The sequence below is a fragment of the Limanda limanda genome, chromosome 6 (genome assembly GCF_963576545.1).
Source record: "Limanda limanda chromosome 6, fLimLim1.1, whole genome shotgun sequence".
Taxonomy (NCBI): domain Eukaryota; kingdom Metazoa; phylum Chordata; class Actinopteri; order Pleuronectiformes; family Pleuronectidae; genus Limanda; species Limanda limanda.
The window spans coordinates 19,858,069-19,876,601 of record NC_083641.1 but is presented as its reverse complement, the minus strand read 5'-3'; the positions used below and the strand labels follow the sequence as shown (position 1 = coordinate 19,876,601).

The 18,533-nt window shown below is 43.5% G+C and overlaps 1 protein-coding gene across 1 annotated transcript in view; it reads right to left on the bottom strand.

Moving 5' to 3' along the window:
* The window catches only part of LOC133003947 (rho guanine nucleotide exchange factor 26-like), a 29,449-nt gene extending 19,901 nt beyond the window's left edge, over positions 1 to 9,548 (bottom strand). The window contains exons 1-7 of the mRNA XM_061073779.1: positions 9,375 to 9,548; positions 7,359 to 8,893; positions 6,726 to 6,777; positions 6,461 to 6,603; positions 4,606 to 4,662; positions 4,271 to 4,431; positions 96 to 248 (exon numbers count right to left, since the gene is read on the bottom strand). Of these exons, the coding sequence (XP_060929762.1) occupies positions 96 to 248; positions 4,271 to 4,431; positions 4,606 to 4,662; positions 6,461 to 6,603; positions 6,726 to 6,777; positions 7,359 to 8,798 (2,006 nt within the window). The 5' untranslated portion in view covers positions 8,799 to 8,893; positions 9,375 to 9,548. The remainder of the gene's footprint in view (positions 1 to 95; positions 249 to 4,270; positions 4,432 to 4,605; positions 4,663 to 6,460; positions 6,604 to 6,725; positions 6,778 to 7,358; positions 8,894 to 9,374) is intronic.
* Positions 9,549 to 18,533: the final 8,985 nt, after the last annotated feature.

Below are 18,533 nucleotides of genomic sequence, written 5' to 3'. Positions count from 1 at the left end.
TGTAAAAAAGATTGGGAGGAATTAGAAATTCCCGCTCATGCTGGATGGAATCCATGCGAGATAAGGCGAGAACATCTGCTCCCTCGGTCACTCACACCAGCCTCTGCAGGGTTCTCTGCTGGTAGACCTCGTTGGAGCAGTACGTGATGTAGGGGTCAAAGTTGGACTGAGCGTGCCTGCAGACAATGTCGCTGATGTCGTCGATGACTATGTTCTGCTGGTGTCTTTCCTCCAATTCCTTAAAGAATCTGAACACAGGATGAGGGGGAAAAAAGCATTAGTATGTCAGGGATTCAAACCGTACATGGCAACAGCTTCAGCTAGCAGCATCCCATCCTGAGACCACATCCCACACCAGGGGACATTTAGGATACAGTGGTGGATACAAAGTCAGGAAGGCAGGAAGCGGTGACAACATCGTTCTCCTCAACCTGCTGGAAGATCACAAAAGAGGAAGTCCCCGCCTCTTAAAATAGACATAGCCCACCAATTAGCCATCGCACAGAGGCTCTTCCTCTTCCTGCGCACCACCAGATGGCCGTTGTAACGACACGCCACATGTCCAGCTTCAAGAGAAGGAGTATTTTAAGTGCGCCATCCATGGTGACAAACAGGAAACTCCTGCACGGACACAGGACGTTGACCTTGAGTGGTTGGGCCGAGTTTGAGCTCTTCTGCAAAAGCACCTCTTAAGTCCCCGTGGTCCCAGTCGCTACCTGCTCCACACACATTGGGCTGTTGCCATCTATGGGAAACAATGCATCTTGTGACGGTGTAGCCTCGTGTCCATGATGGACGCCGCACCCTTTGAATTACGACCTCTACAGGATCAGAGAAAACATGCACAGCCCTGTCCCCTGCACGGTCCGTGTCCTGGAGGTGTATTGACAGCTTTTGCAGGTCAAGGCTGCTCAAGTTCAGGCTGGGCTCCCTCCTGGGGCTGAACCCACTCACCCTTATGGGAGCATGTTGTCACAAGGGAAGAGGTCAAAGGGATTGGGGTTAAATCGGGGTGTTAAAAAAAGGAAAAACCCCAAATTAGACTGCGGACCAAGAACTATAAATACATATATGAATAAAAGAAAAATAATATGAGCCCTCAGGAACATGTTCTCCGTCACAGTTTGTCTTAAAATTCTCAAGAATGTTATGGTAACAGGTGAGGTGTGTCAGTAACACACCTGCGTGACAGCGCTCACTCACACACTCCATCACATACAGGAGTCTGCAGGTGGAGTTATAGGAATCCCATCTTCTTTGAGAGGCTCTAAACTCAAAGCCCGACTTTCTGTTCTCACCGAAACATCTTGTTTAACCAGTGCTACAGAGCATTAACCTCTTTGGATGCCTGCTGTCCCTCCACCCTCCGCCCTGGAGCTACACAGGTCCACCAGAATGTAGCTGGGGAGGGTAAAGTATCACATTTAAGCATGTGGCCTGTGTATAGGAATGAGATGGGCTGCAGCACGTCTGAACGCTGGGAGGTATGGTAGAGGAATATACAGCCCCCCAAATTGGGAATGAGGTGTATATAATAGAGATGCTCTGATACCGATACCAGGATCTGAAATGCATTAGATACAAACGAAAACGGCAGGTTGGGCATCGGCTAGCAAATCTATGTACCAGTCCAGTACCATGTCTCTGAACTGTATTCATTTCAACCAGGTAAATCTGCAATTTTCCTTTGCCATATATCGCAATATATGTTGCGCTGTACTGCCTCTAGCAACTACTGTTTTTTGAGTGCTGAAAAGGTTGTATGTAACGTGAGCCAGAGTTAAAATGTCAACAATGTGGTCATATTTCCCTCTGGAAAGTTGTGCAACGTATGTAAGACTTCAGTTTTGAGCCACTCTAGATTTAAGCTCTTTTTCACCTTTTTTTTTTTTTTTTTTTTTAAATACACTGATAATGGATCAATATTAGAAAGGGAAAACATTTAAAAAAAAAAATTGTAATAGATTGTAATAGTGTCCATATGGTCAATGGTAAATGGATTTGTATTTATATAGCGCTTTCCTAGTGTGATGATGACCCCTCAAAGCGCTTTACAGTACAGTTTCACATTCACCCATTCACACACACATTCATACAGTGCATCTACTTGCAGCACTTTGTTATATATTATGGGGGGCTATTGAGGGTTCAGCATCTTGCCCAAGGACACTTCGGCAGGCATGCAGATGGGTCAGACTGGGGATCGAACCGCCGACCTTCAGGTTTGAGGACGACCACTCTACCCCTCAGCCACAGCCGCCCAATATATCAATACAATTAACCTGCAGAATGTGAGGGATGCTATTTGTAATAATTTACTTTCCTGATAATGGGGGTGAGTCAAATGTACATGGCCTAAGTGATAGATAAGGAATCTTTCCGTCTGAGGAGGGGGTTTCAAACTGGACCTGGAATCCTTCAGCAAATGTAGGGACACACGCACACACAGACACACAAACTGAGACAACCATGACAACCCCTAGCCCAGTAAACGCTCTTAAACAGCCTTTTCACACTTACATTTTTCAGGCCTGGGTGAACTTACACCCCTGGCAACAGAAAAAAAAGGCGAGCCCATTTCACGCATGGATTTATAAGCCCAGAAATTCCAGCAGCACCTGGTACGAGATCGCACTTTAAAAATTTGCATTTAACTTTGCTTCTCTGTAGCAGGTTTCAATAATCTGACCAGGTTGATGACATGTTCAGCTATTCTGGTTTTTGCTGTGTAGGTTTTGTGGAGTAACCTTAAACCTGCTGTTGCAAAGAGGGGTTTTGTCAGCTCAACTTCTTGTCAAATTGGAAAGGAGGGAAAGTACCAAGACTCGGAGCCTTTGAGTAAATCTGCTCTCAACCCGGGCCAAAGTGTAGTCAGCAGTCCTGAAAGCAGGTTTGTAGATTCAAACCAGATTAAACGATGATATAAAGAACACGTGAGAGCCTCAACAGTCACTTCCGAGCAAGAGCTGACATTATTATAAGTTTATATTGACCTGATAACCTTCATCAAGATAACAGTGCAATTTAGGGCACTGCCATAATAAAGAAGGACAACACAGGTGAAGTGAAACATTAAAATAAAACAACCTGAGAACATACTGGGGTCATCAACACCTCTGTCAATCATTAGTAGGGATAATGGTGCCTGGTGGAGCAGAGTAATGCTGAGTCAGCGCAGTCCGTGGGTTCATGGCCTCTCTTAATCACGTGCAATATAAATAAGAGCTGTCCCTGAATATATTGTCAGTCAAATCAGATTTGGTTTCAGATTCAGTTTGTTTCTTCTATTCCACTGCCTCTGTCTCACACACACTCACTGCCGCAGTCTTCTCCCATACTTATTTGCAGAGACCACTTATGAACAAGGGGTGAAAAATAAAAGCTAAAATTTCTTTAAAAAAATGACAAGGTGGTAGAACTGTCCCTTAAAGTGTTTGCAACACTTTGCATTCATTGCCACCAGTCAATTCACAACTAATAACAACCAATCAGGAAAACAAATTCAGCGTAATCATTTGCAAACATCTCTGTTTTTGTCCGTCTCCCATGCAGCCCCAAAGTTGTCAAACTAAAACGGGGTCAATCAATCAATTAATCAAATTGTACTTGCATATAGCCCACAAATCAAAATTGTCCTCATAGTGCTTGACAATCTGTACCATGTGCAACATCTTCTGTCCTAAATCATAGACTTGTTGAGGGAAAAACTCACCAAACTTCTCAGTTTCAAGCCCTCGTAAACACCAGAGATGTGTGGACAGCAGCCTAAAATTGAGGTTGAAACAGTGACGCCTTTTTAAAACTAAAACATGTGGAAGAAGCCTTGGTTTGCTCCTCACGTCCAGGCTCTCTCGCCTGTCATCCTGTGATCTACACAGACGACAGCTCACTGCTGCCGACCCACAGTTCTTCAAACACTGAAAACAACCCTGACTTAAGGTAAGAAGAATTGTATGAACGAGCAGCAAGTAGTGTTTACAGAAACACCTCACATGGAATAAATGTGGTCTACCAACTGTTAAGTGCATTTAAATAAGGAAATGATCCAGCTCATTACAGCCAAAACCAAAAACCACAGAAACAGACACACTGACATAGTAAGCAAAGCCTACAAATACCAACCAGCAGCAGAAAAACAACATTTACTCTACGTCCATGACACCAAAAAGTTCCATAAACACACACACACATAGAAAATCACACATGGAGATGCATAACAATGTACATCAGATAATAATTCTGCCTGCAAAAGCTCCAGCCCTGCACTTACTTCTTGCTAGCCTCACAGACGTCGCTGATGTTGGAGAAGAGGTGGTGGCGCTCGGTCTTGGTCATGGCCTCGCTGAGCTCCTCAGAGTTCTTGAACATGCGGATCAGGATCTCCAGACTGTGCAGGTAGGAGTGCTCCGACGAGATCACCTCGAAAATGGCCTAAGGAGGAGCAAGGGAGAGGAACAGGGAGGAGAAGGTGACTTTGTTGTTTAATTGTGTGCACTTTTTGCTTCAGTTACCCCCCCGAGTTCCTGATTCAGGACAGGCCGATATATGAGGAAGGATCCGACATAAACAAACACAAAACTTTGAAGTGTGAACTATGACTCCTACCTCTTGTATTTTGCGTTCCTCCAGACTCATCCGTTCGGACAAACCATTTTTCTTTACCTAAACAGAAAATATACACATATTTTAATAGTCAAATACAAAGTCACACATGTCTGGTAAACTTTTTTCTTTTCAGGTCAACTTGGGCCTTTTCAAGTGTGTGTGCCACGGTTGTGTCTACGCACAGAGGAAGGAACACTTTGCATACCACACTGAATAGGCAGTCAATGAAGTGGTTGTAGGAAATAAATGGAAAACAAATCATTGAGTTAAGACTCACAGGAATGCAGGAATTTGTTGTATCCACAAAACACTAAAGGTAACATGGGTAGGCTCATGTGATTATTTTAAAAGGGAAATTTGTCCGAACGCCGACAGTTTGATGTAAAGTCTGTGTGCGTGTTAATATGTTGACTGCGAGATAACAAGCAATCTTTTAGAAAGAATAGGGTGAGGAGAACTACTGAAGTTATCAGCCTGTGGTTTTGGTATAAAGGCCCCGAGGAGGTGATACTGCGTCCTGGAGGAGCTAGTATCTGCCCTGATGCCCTCGGCCAACACTGAGAACAAACAAACCTCCACTGTGCCTCTTCCTTTCTATTCCTCTCACAAACACATCTGTTTCTTTATTAATCATTCTTACTTTCTCTTTTGCTAAAACTCCAATGCCCCAAAACAGCAAAGACAACAAAGTTTTCTGAACTTTGTCCTGCTCGGCAGTGTCACTGGGTGTGGCTGGAACTCGATCAATTAGGTGTCATTATTGAGAAGAATTCATTATTCATTTGAAGCTTGAATGTAGGTTTAAATGACATTTCTGGGATGTGACATTTCATCATATGCTTAACGACAAGAGGGATTCCAGGGTCAGTTAAAGGAAGGAGGAGCAGGGTGAGAGGAGACATGCTGGAGAGGCAAACCACACAGGATGAAAACTTGAATATCTGGTTCTCGGCTTCGCTGACACTTAGCTTATTTCCCGTCACACTACGACAATGACTACAACAATGACTTCATGACAGCATTTCCTGCAGAATTTGGAAGCTGATGGAGAAATTCCTCAGAGTTACAAAAGGCAAAACTATTTCCCACTAACTGACCCACAGCTGTAAAGCAGCTGTGCTGGAGAAGAAAGCTTACTTCAGGAGAATCTGTGTAATTCGGACTGGGTTCAATTCATCTTATCTAGCTGACGGACATCTTGTGAACATTCTCTATCTTCAATCCAATTTAGAATTACTGATTGTCAGTCTGTGTATTATTCTCCGCCTGGCAATTTAAGAACTAGTCCTATATGGCCCTATCTCAGCCATCGCCTCTTTTCGCTCCCACACTTTCCCTTTTCAACAAGTAAACAAACAGATGGGAATGCCTAAGTAGAGCACTACATTATCTCTCCTCTTGATTCCACTATCATTCCATTCCAATCCCTGACTATATTATGTAATGCAGAGCCACCACACTTCACTCCAGAGGCCACGTCTTGAGCATATTTGCAGCCTGACAAATGTGAAGAGTTTGCCAACACATTGGCATAAGGCCAATCAGTGCTTCCGAGACTTCCTGTGGGTCTGCCTCCCGTCTGCCTCCCTGACCCTCCAACTCCTCAAAGAAATGCTCCTGTACTCCTTGATAAACAGAATCAGGGGAAGAGGGAGGCACAGAACTGTGGGAGGATGGGTATGGACTGTGGCTAAACTGGATCCTACGGCATTCTTCGGAGCTCTAGAATTCCAAAACTCCCCAGCTACCGCACAGACTGTTCGTACCACTGTATGGTTTTCTGTTCACTGGATGTAGAGATAGAGAAGAAGCGGGAGAAGGGGAATGGAAGCTGTGTTTGTGTGTAATGTCTTACCACACTGAGCTGGCTCCAGGAGGTGCGTATGGGTCTGTACTGCACCACGATGCCATTATCCGAGCTGGGCTCCCTGGAATCAGCATCCTCATCTGAATCATTGTGCAAGGCCTTCTCCTGGTAGTTCTGATACAGCTCCTCCTCTGAAACAGGGCATTATTTTGACAGAGAGACCCATCAGTATATTGTAGTTTAAGAGAAGGAAAGGGAAACAGTAAAACTGAAGGAAACAGCGGGTGATGTAAAACAGATGGCCGATTCTCACCCTCGCTGTCAAATGTCGGCTGATGGGTCAAAACTTTCTTCTTATTTGGATTCTAGAAGAGAAACACAGCAATAAAATGTTAGTGATTTGAGCAAACCAGCCAGATTCACACACACACTTAAAATGGAACAGGAGTGTGTCCCTATGTCACCTGTCCATGACCTGTTCATGCCCTTACTGGGGACATCCTTCGCTGACCCCCCGTCTAATTACAGAGCCATTGTGTGTACGAGTGTGCATGTGCATGCATGGTGTCACATTACGTCATGTCTCCCAACAACCACATCAATTGTTTCCTTGTAAGGGCCTTGTCCCAATCTCTGCTGCTGCTGCTAAGTTTGCTGTACAATACTTAGTCTGTGTCGTAGTTTTACAATTTTGGACTATGTCACCCCCCCAATTTTGAAAGTGTGTGTCGAAGCCATCTTTAAGCACATTCAAATATAAACCAATCAGATGCATTCTGATTGACTGTGTCAAGGAATCTTAATCTGCTGCAGCCAAGGAAAAACCTTAAAAATGCAATAAAAAGCAATGCAAAAACACCGGCTATTTAGGGTCAGTTGGGATGTTTGTACACATTAAGGCCTTATACTTCCCCACTACCTGTTTCAGGACAAACACCTTACCCACCTTATTTTTCCAAGCGCTGGTAGACTTTTCTGTCCCAGGACTAGCAAGCTTTAACAACCTGGGGCTGGTTAGCTTGGGTGTCCTAGGACTGGCAAGCTTGGGTGTCCTAGGGCTCCCGGGTTTGGCTGCTCCAGGGCTGGAGAGGCTTAAAGTGCCAGGACTTACAGGGCTGCTTGGTGACGCTGGATTATCCACATCTAGCACTTGGGAAACAGGATGGGACAACCAGGGCACCTTATGATCTACCCCTGCTGAGTCTGCTCCAGTCACAACAGCCTTCCTATAGGAGGTACTCCTCAAGCCTCTCCTGAGCGACCCCGGGCTGTCACTTTCTACCTCTGCCGCTTCACCGGGGTTCCCGCCGGTGGAAAAGTAGGGTCCAATCTCCACCATACTGAGGGATTTCAGGGCTCTCTTAGAATGATCCAACCCCAGCAGACCTGCCAAACCTTGGCCGTGCTGCGCAGGGGGAGGCACCTTGCTCTGGCGACTATCCGATGCTAAGCCCTTGGGAATGAGCTGCTGGGTGCCCATCTTCAGGGCAGCTTGACTGTGGGTGCTGAGGATGATGGAGGGAGAGGGAGAGATAGACGGAGAGAGGGAGGGTGAAGTGGATAAGATGGACGAGGAGGAAGAGGCATGCCTGCTGTCCTGTGACGGGGCAGGCGAGGCGGAAGACTGTTTGAGGACTGGATGTCCTCTGTCTGCCGGTGATGGGGAGCGTGGGGTCGGGGGGTCTGAGGAGGTGAGAGAAGAGAGGGAGGGGATGCTGGATGTGGAGCTGTGGGAAGGGGTAGGGGTGCGGCAGACGGGAGGAGAGGAGCTGGACGTGGATGAAAGAGAGCACAGTTCATGGTGGTTGTAGTTGCTGTTGGCAGTGCGTTGGGATAGGTCAGGAGAGGAACAGTTGAGAGGGTCACTTTCGGGTGAGGAGGAATTTGTCCCAAATGCTATCTGGTCCTTCTGTGAATTCAGAGTGTAAGGACTGGAGATGCATATCTGGGAGTCCAGGAGACGCTTTTCATTACTGCTTTTCCCCTTGTCACAGTCTCCATTACGCTTTCTATTGTCCAATGAAGCGGATTTGCTGTCATCAGACCTAAATCTGGACAGTGAGAAGCGTCCGCTGGAGAGGTGCCCAATGCTGATGCTTCGAATGACCCGGGATTTCCTGGAGGGCTTGTTAAGAATGTGCTTCAACACTGCAATGCCACTGCCCGAACACGGAGGTGCGGCCACCAACCTCTCGGCAGGTTGGCCCGAGGTCAGGGAATACCTGTTGTCCTCCAAGGGGAAGTCCGTGGTCATGACCCCACTGATGTGGTAACTGACGGGTCGCGCCTTGTGTTTGCCCGAGTCCAGGGGGTTCTTGTCCGAGCGTCGTTTCCACAGAGGGGTGATGTTATTGTTGGACAGGTCCACATCATTGCCGAAATCCATGGTTGTGTCCTGTCCCCGTGTCCTCTGCACCGTCTCTGCTCAAGCCCACAGGTCACAGTGCAAACACTGCAGCCCTGCAGTGAACTGTTCTCACCCTTGAGGATAAACAAAAGAGGGCCACACCAATCAGTATCAAAGAGCACAGAGCAGTGTCCAAATTCCCAGAGTTTACTCATTAACAGGGGTTCAGTGAAGACTCTGGCAGCTACACTGACGGAGACATGCGCGAAAATAAAAGAAATCCAAGCAGTGAAGACAACTTCTAATCGTTTTGTGTGTGTTCAGTGTTGTGAAATGCCCCAATTACAAGATGACAACGTGTGGCTGTGAGTAATCTGTACTATCTGAACTGTAATATTCCAAAGGGAAAATAACTGTGTGTTTGTATCTCTTCGGTCACTGAATATCCAAACAATTTGTTTTTAAGTAGATCAGTGCAAAAAAAACAACATACAACTAATACAACGCAACATATGCACTAACATTTACTGACAACAGCAGAGAGAGAAGTTGTGATTCAGCGCTAAAGCAGAGTAGTTATTCAGTGGTTTGATTTAAGTGTTCGCTCCAACTTACCGCTAATCGCGCGATGTGCAGCAGCTCATTGTTCCTGCAGGGAAACCAACCGGATCACACAAGTTAACGGAGTTTATTCCAACATGGCACCGAAACCCGGTGAAAGCGAGTGAGGGCAGAGCTGTAGCAGCAGAGTCTGAAGTTTCTGTTGCGAGTTACTGAAAACACCGCGGAGGAGTTTCTGAGAGGAGGAGGAGGAGGAGGAAGAGGAGGAGGAGGAGTAGGAGGGATCTGAACGGAAGGGAGACACACCTCTGCTCTCATTTATCTGTTGTGTGTGTGTGTGTGTGTGTGTGTGTGTGTGTGTGTGTGTGTGTGTGTGTGTGTGTGTGTGTGTGTGTGTGGTTAACACAGCGGAGAAAAAGTATAGAAATAAAGTTGCTATTTTCTTCATGAGATCAGCAAATCCATTTGAAGTATTGATACAAAATAAAGGCAGAAAAAACAATGCCACAGTTTACCTCTTCTATTATGTTTACATGATTTATGGATTGTTTTTCACTATTTCAAACAAACAAAGCTCTTTAAGGTTTCTTGTTTATTATTATTATTTTATTGTGATTTATCTTAGTTCTGATCTAACCTTTTATGCTTTTAACTGTATCTTGTCTTATCGTTTTTTCAATTTTAACTGAAACATTGTAGCTGTATTTTGAAAGGCGCTATGTTAATAAAGTTTATTATTATTATTTGTATAATTAATTAATTCCATGTGTCTGTTATCCACCTGTATCCTGAACTAAACTTTAATGATTCAAAAATAACGTTATACATTGACAAATAAGAATAATGTGTTTGTGACTTATTATCACATGTTTGAAAGTAGCTGGTCCATGTACTCTGATGTATGCTAAAGTTTAAATTTGCCTGTATTATCATATTTTGCTTTTACTGGTAGAAAAGTCCATTTTAAAAAGTATTCAAACTCTTGTAAACACCTGCACAAATAAAGTTCAAATTGCGCCCCTCCATTATCTGCTTGCTGTGGTGCGCCATCGTGTGTTTTGTGGCGCAATTGCAACATGATTTATTTTTTTCTCATTTTGGATAAATCACAACATTGTATTCCCAAGACGTTAAAGTCCTGTTGCGATCACCCATGTGTTTTCAATAACCTTATCTGTGTGAAACTTTGAGTTCCTCCCATGATTCCATACAATGTCCCTTTGTTTGCTCTGCTGTGACATTTGCAGATGACTCTCAAAAGAGTTGAGTGAACAGCAGATCTTGGAGGATTTATTGCTTCTGATTACCGATCCAATAAAAATGTGTTGTGCAATTTGGGGCTGTGGTTAGTTCCTTCATCACTGGGGGAAAAAAATAGGGATTGCGAAATTCTGTGTGTGACAAACAAGTTTACATCCAAACGCACCAAACATGATTAATGTTGGGGAAACGTTTAAGTACACGACAGTTTTCCCAGTGAGTTTCACATGTACATTCTACTGCAGGTTAAATAACTGACCACACTGAGATGTCTGACATATGTCATTGATTGTGCACACAGGTGATTTACCTATCTACCACTAAGGGGCGCAATTGTGTTGTTTACTCATATGAGAGTGACTGGTGATGTGGAATCATTTTTTCCCTGATCACAAAGTGAGCTTCTCTGTGATGTAACTCCAATGACGGAGCAACAAAGACGCACCATTTCCATAATGATCAAAATATCCCAAAATGCAAACATCAGTGATGAAATGAAAGTCAGAGTTTCAGTTCTACATGCAAATAACTGCAGGCAAAGAGCAACATGGAGAACACACAAACTTCTGCACAATTTGTTCTTGCTGTCAAAATACCACTTTGCTTCTTTTTTAAATATAGAAGAAGGGAAAACTTCAACTGAGTAAAACGCAGAACAGATTATTCAATGTCTGTCATCGTCGTTTTATTCTGTGAATTTAGAAAAATCCTAATCTTTAATCATTATATCTTGATATTTGTCACATGTGAAACACCTACTTTCCCCACATAAACCGACATCAACATTACTTTAAAATCATCACATTATCATCACCGCATTAAACAGTAAAATTCAAATTAATACCATCATCTTAACTTTTTGGACTTATTGCTACAGCAAAATGTTCATGCTATAGCAGCCAATATACATCATATAGACCCTATATGCCTCATGTTGTGTCATAATCCTCATTATGTTCCATAGAGGAAGTGCAGCAGCCTTTCCTGTCGTATTGTTTAGAGAAGCTATATGTTTCCTCCAAAAAGAAGGGAAAAAAATATATGCTTCCTCTGTCATCGGACACGACACTCACCTCCAACTGGGAGGCCCCTAATACAAGTCCCCCGAGCTGGTGAACATCCGTCCAGATGAGGAACTCCTGAGCAAGATGGAGAATCTCCACACGTTTCTGTAAACAACCCCGACTCTGATTGTTTGGTGCAGACACGTCTTTGTTCTTTCACACATCAAGGACTGATAAGGAACGAGCATTAGCTTTGTGAGTCTGAGCAGACTTTTGATTTTACTGATCAAAGTCGTGATTTATAACAAATCTGGAGTAAGAGGAACAGCCTGACATGAAAAACAAAACAAAACTAATGTGATTAATATGAATGAAAGGAAGATGATCTCAATAATCTCATCGGGGGATCTCTGTCTGCTGTGAATGTGAAGTGGAGGACTGAACTATTTGGGTTGCTGAAGTGTGTAACTCATTAACAAGGACTTTACATAATTATCTTTTTATTTTATTTATCATTTATTCAACCTGGATGGATCCATAGAGATATCATGTGTCTTATCTAAGTTCCTGGGCTGGAGCCAATCCCTTCTGACAGTTGGCAAGAGGCAGGGTTCATCCTGGACAGATCTCATGTTAAACAGATAACATAAAAAACATCATAAAACAAGATAAGCAATCTGAGGCAGAGAGTAGATATAGGAACGTGTGGGAATCAAAGGGCAAACAAATAATCATCACCTTTAAAAAACAGTTTTTAAAGGTTTTTCAAACATGACTAGACAGAGTAAGAATTTCATTATCATCGTCATCTTGAAACAAGCAAGGTGGGGTTATTTGCGGAGTGTGGAGTTTTGAGTTGGAGCAAACATTTGCTGGAGGGATGAACTCGTCTGAAAGCTGAAATTAGTTGAACCTCGGTGGTCAGGGCAGATCAACCAGTTTTTCTGGCTAGAAGATTTCGAAAAAGGAAGAGAGAGGAAAATGTTACAGCTGTGAACTCTGCAACCCTCGAAAGTCCTTTCAGTCATATAAATGTATCCAGTTATCTAAGTGGTCTACTTACCATCAAATGAGTCACCTGTTCTGTCTACTGCAGGTATTAACCAACCAGCCCTGCTGACCTTCCATGAATAGATCTTGAATGAGAATACAGCCCAGCGTTCCCTGCAGGTTGATTTCCTCTCAGCTCAGCTCAAAGCGGCCACTAAGTTCATCAGGTGTATCCTTCAGAGAACACCTAAAAAAAGATTAAGATATAAACTATCTCACAATGGGTTTCTTAAGCTCTGAAAACATCCAAGTCAGAAAAGCAGCAGGTCCTTGTTCAAAGACAAAGAAACTAATACAAAAATACAACTAAAAGAAATACTTACATTGAACACTTTAATGAGGCTTAAAGCCCTAAATGTAGTGTGCATTACAGGGGAAGAAAAGAATATCAAGTTATACCAAATGCCAAGGATTACTGTCACAGCCTCCATTCTTCTGTATTTAAGCTGCTTAACCTGCAGGGTTTAAACTACAGCGTTCGCGACTGTTGTGAGCATTTGCAGTAAACTGTGCTTGAGGGACGTGTCTGCAGCAGTTTGCAACGTGAGGTGATCCATGGAAATTCAGATAGTGAGGGTAAGAAGAGTGTGTGCAGCGCTGGGACGATGCAGGGGGTCGATGGTTCCTCATCATGATGTTGGAATGGCTGAAGAATTCATGACTAAGGAGGCAAGAGACAGTGATTTCAATATATTTCAAAGAACTCCAGGGATATGTCTTTTAGAGCAGTTTCATATTGAGCCCTGGTTGAGTTTAGCACCCCCACCCTCTCTCCTCTGTGTCGTGACGCTCCCTCTCAAGTCAGCTACCTGTAACACAGAGATATATCCTGAGCCCAACATCCCTGAGTTTCCTCATTCTTCTGGCATTTAAAATAAAAAGGCCCTCCACACACTCACTGACCTTTCCTCAGCACAGCTCTCTCTTTCTCTCGCTGCTCGCTCGCTCGTTTCCCTCTGACTCACAGCCCATTGTACTTCTCCTACTCAGCAGTGCTGTTTGCTGCCCGCTGTCCCTGCCTCCCCTCCCATCACCCTCCACTGCCACCCACACGTCTCCTCATCCATCCTGTCAGAGAACAATACCGAGGGGGGGCTAACGACTGTAATTACCCCGGCTATAAGTTGCAGCAGCTGAAGAAGGTGCATGAGAAAAAGGAAGTACAAGGCCATTTAGAAGAAGAAATGTTGGATATGCAGAGACCGTATGTGTTACAAAACCAGGACAACAGCTCATTATAGCATGTGTGTTGGTGTGAGTGAGTTCACCTCAGCTGATAACAGCCCCCGTGCCCCTTTGTGCATATCTCCACCCACCCACAGCATGGTGGTGATGCAGCAGGCCAGTCTCTGTGCTTATGGACCCGACGCAGGGGGCATCTGCCACACATGCACGCATTTTGAACCCGGGCTAATCACTATGGTTACAGGCTTTTTCGGCGCGTCCCGATTGGCTGACGTGGTTGCAGTGACCCATTACTGACTCCCCCCTGTGGGTTCTCATTGGCTGTCTGCCCCAGGATGGTGATGTCATCACGTGTGGCATGTTGCAGTAGATGTGGCATTGAGACATGCTCTGCATGGATGAAGAAAGCAGAGCGGGATCAAAGGCTGGAGGTGACGGCGGGGTTTGGGTAATTTACAGTTTCGGCTTCCTGAGAGTGGAGGTGCACAAATGTGAACATTGTGCCAATAAGAACCAGTAGAGGGCACACTGACAGAACAAGAAAGTCTTTTAGTTTTCGATTGAGTCATCAGAATATATTTATATATTCCCGTCACTGCGTATTTTTGATTAAAATTACAAATACATTTTCAATAATCATAAAAGCTTCTCATCTGGTGTTTTGAAATTGACTGTTTAGGACAAACAGTGTCATGCATGTGTACACACATTGCTCTTTTCCAGGCCTTCACTTCATATAGCATATTTAGCTGCTTCATGTGTCAATAAACTATTCATTCAACCACAAAAGTATTTTCTCTAAAGCTGCACAAGGCAGAGATATGAATAAAGTACAGCCCACTGATTGCATTGTAATTTATGAATGACACTCTGGAGGTGGAATTATTATAAGCTCCCATGGAACTAAGTGCGTTGCCATGGATTCTGCAATTTGAAGCACAGTTAATTTTGACCAAAAATGAAAAAGGGATTCCATCAAAAGAATAGATGTCATCAACTGAAGAGGCACACATAAAGATCATGTCCAAATAGCATATACATATAATAAGAGAATATATACATATCTATAGAGGTATATACATTCTGCTATTAAATGTGAAATCTTTGAGAAAAAAATATTTGACCTGTACTTTTAGTTTGTCTCATGTCCCATCCACTGACATGGAGAAGACAGGATTAACGAACTATTCTGTAGCCGGCCACTAGGTGTCAATCAAGATGATTTGGCTTCCCTTTTGAGCTGCCATGTTCTCCATCTTTAGTCTACAGATAAAACATACACTGAATCTAAAATTATTATAGTCCAGTTGACAAATAGTAAAAAGAGTAAAGAAGACCCTACTTCCTTTAACACAAATTGCTCCCGTATGATTTCTGTGTGAGTTTCAATACAATCTGGCCTCTTGTCAACCATCTCGCAGCTTCTTTATTAGCAGGCCTTCTGTCTTCGTCCCCCCATCACTGTCACTCATCCTCCCTCTGCTGCTGCTACTGACTCATCCTGAACCCCCCCATCCAGTCCACTACCCATGACCCCCTACCTCCGCTCCAATGAACCCATCAAGTCAACTAATTACTCTTCTCAAAGCTGCCTAACGAACCCTTTAATTAAATAAGGCTGAAATCTCTCTTCTCGTGGTGCAGTGACCCACTCCCTCTCCAGACCTGCGGTGGAGGGAGCCACGGCGCCCGGGGGCCAGTCGGGATAAAGTTTAGAGGCATTAGGGAGAATAAGCAGGTGTAGGAAAGAGAAGAGCAGTTTACTAAGAGATGATTTTAAACCCATCCCAATCGACTGGGGTTATCATGGGCCTATAGAGCATTTTCAATATGCTTTTGTAGTATTGTGTTTTCCTTTTTTCTTACCATACCAGAGGTGTTTCCACATGAATGACAATCTTTATTTGGTCCAAACTGAGATCTCCTAAGACTGATGATATTCCATACTTTACATTTTCATTTACCACAGAAATTTTATTTTTTACCGTTCCCAAATGACAAATCCTCACAGATGACCGGACCTGTTCATCTCAAACTAACATGCTACTGAAATCAGGTACTTTTTTAGGAACTAACTTTGAATTTGAGTTACTTCTATCTATCAGTTGTTTCCCCTGTGACTGTGAGGCTGTGTTGAGAACAGCTCAGCTCATCATCAACAACAAAGTCCCTTTAGGAAATAAATCAAACAGCTACACTGTCTGAGAAAGGATCACAACATCATCAAGGAGTGCGGCCACCCAGCACACGACCTGTTGATCCGAGTGTAATCTGGTACTGCAGCTTCACATCCACAACAAAAAGGTAGGAGAATAGTTTCTATCAGTAGGCCGTCAGAATGCTGAATTACCACACGTTACACTCTCTCTCATCTCATCCACTGCTTTGGGAAATGCACTCACTGTTAAAGTCTCAAGGCCTGTGCAGTTGCACTATATAGAAAATGTTTTATCCTCTTTGTATATCTACCTCTTGAATATATCTCAAGTTATGAGCACATAACATATTTGAGACTCACTACAGTCAGTTGTTCTTGATATATTTGTGCTTATGACACATTTTTTCTCCTCTTGTGCCACCATGAGGTTATCATTTAGATTTGACTAAACTATTGAGAAAAATTGTATTATACAGATATACTGTAGACAGTGACATCCATGCTCCCCCCTCAGGATGCAACGTCTCTAGTGAACTCTTAACTTTTCTTTTTCTTTTATATTTTATCTAATTCTTTATAAAAGTGTTATATAAATGTGTTTAATGCGGTTTCTTGGCAATGACACCCCTGTAAAAGACATTTACATGGGATCATTATTTGTTTAGCACTGCTTTCTAAACAAGAGTTAACATTTCTCTTGATGACCAATTTCCGCCAGTTTGGTGAGTGAACAGCTGTTTATGCATAAATGCAAATATGGGAGGGAAGTTACCATTCAGTCAGTCAGGATTCCTCTCTGTTTACAAAGAGGAACATGTCAGTATATAACATAGAAATGGTCAAATGTCATGTACTGGGACACACCCATTTGTACATATAGACTGTAGCAACCAAACCAACACTCAAACACAAGGAGGTAATATCCCTTTTTCACTGAAGTTTCTTAACACTGCTGGAGGCTTCCGAGGTGATGGAACTTCAACAAAACTGCAAAATGAATCTTCTCTTATTGGTTCAGTGTGACAACGGATTAACTGATGAATCTTGATATCCCTGCATTACTCCCCCAGTCGAGCTTTCCCTGCAGCCACTGATTCATTACTGTAGTTTAGGTAAAATAGCTGCAACAGCCGAGACACATCAGCAATATGTTGGTGGCTGTAATTAGAGATAATTGCTTTCCTTTGGGTTTTGCTACAGCCAAGACGCAAGTCCCAAGGTTTGCACCTACAGTGTTTCTCCCCTCGCAAACACACACACACACACACACACACACACAGACACACACACATAATGCAACAACAGATTGCCATTTCCCCTGCAGCTTTTGTCTGAGTCATCTGGCGACAGAAAACCTTGCATAAAGAGGACAGATGCTGAGAAAGAAAGAAAGAATGTGAGACAGAGGGAGCAGGATGAAGATGCTCTGGTGGCATTAATCACATCAGCAAAATGTTATTTGTGGAAGAGCGAGTGTGAAAGAGGAAGCCGGAATGTAGGTCTGTTGTACAGCGGCTGTTTGTTTGTGTGTTGTTTGATGAGAGGTTGACAAACAGCAACTGCAATTTACCTTTGGAGGATACAATAGAAACAAAATCCTTGTTTAGTTTTCTCACAGAGAACAAACAGGTATCACAAACACACACACACACACACACACACACACACACACACACACACACACACACACACACACACACAAAGACGTTGACATGTAAAAACAAAGTCTTAAACAGATCCAAACTGCATGATAAGCGATATCTTTACAATGGAGAAAAAATAGGAAACAGCTTCATTTTGCAGACAAGCTAACACACGCACACACACACACACACACACACACACACACACACACACACACACACACACATACCCACACCCACACACAGACAGACACACACACACACACAATAGAGGGTAACATCTCTGTCCCACTGCAATTACAGTCTTAGTCATCGTGCACCAAAGGCTATTTCAGTCCTCTCCCAGCACAGACATCTTTATAGCATGTTTCTTTCCCTCTTCCAATTCCCCTCCCTCTGTTTCTTGGTGACAGGGTTGTTGATTATTATTATTGATACATGTAACTAGGCCCAATCTGAGCAGACAAAGCAGTTGAAGAAGTCTTGAACGTGTATATTTTTCAGGGACGGGTTAAATTGCTCTTTCCCGACATGACAAGCTCAACACTAAATCACTTACAATATATACTTCAGACACACCTGCCACTCAGTCAGGCTTAAGCCATAGTTCCAACAGAGTATATACAGCTGAGTGACAGCTCTGCTCAGCGTGCCACGTCGGCCGCTGACAAATATGGCAGCATTCCTTCCTCTCTCATCTGCGCACATCTCAGGCTGCATTCCTGTCCGTGTGTCTCGTCTGGTTTTCAAACCCTGGACTTATGCAATACACCATAAGGAATAAAAGTGCTAAGTAGAACCATAAAGGGTTTCTTGGGCGGGTCCACGTGGGAGAACCCTTTTTTTTTTTTTTTCTGGTTATTTTTCAAAGAGTTCTACCATAAACCCATCATAACGGGGCAACACCTATAGC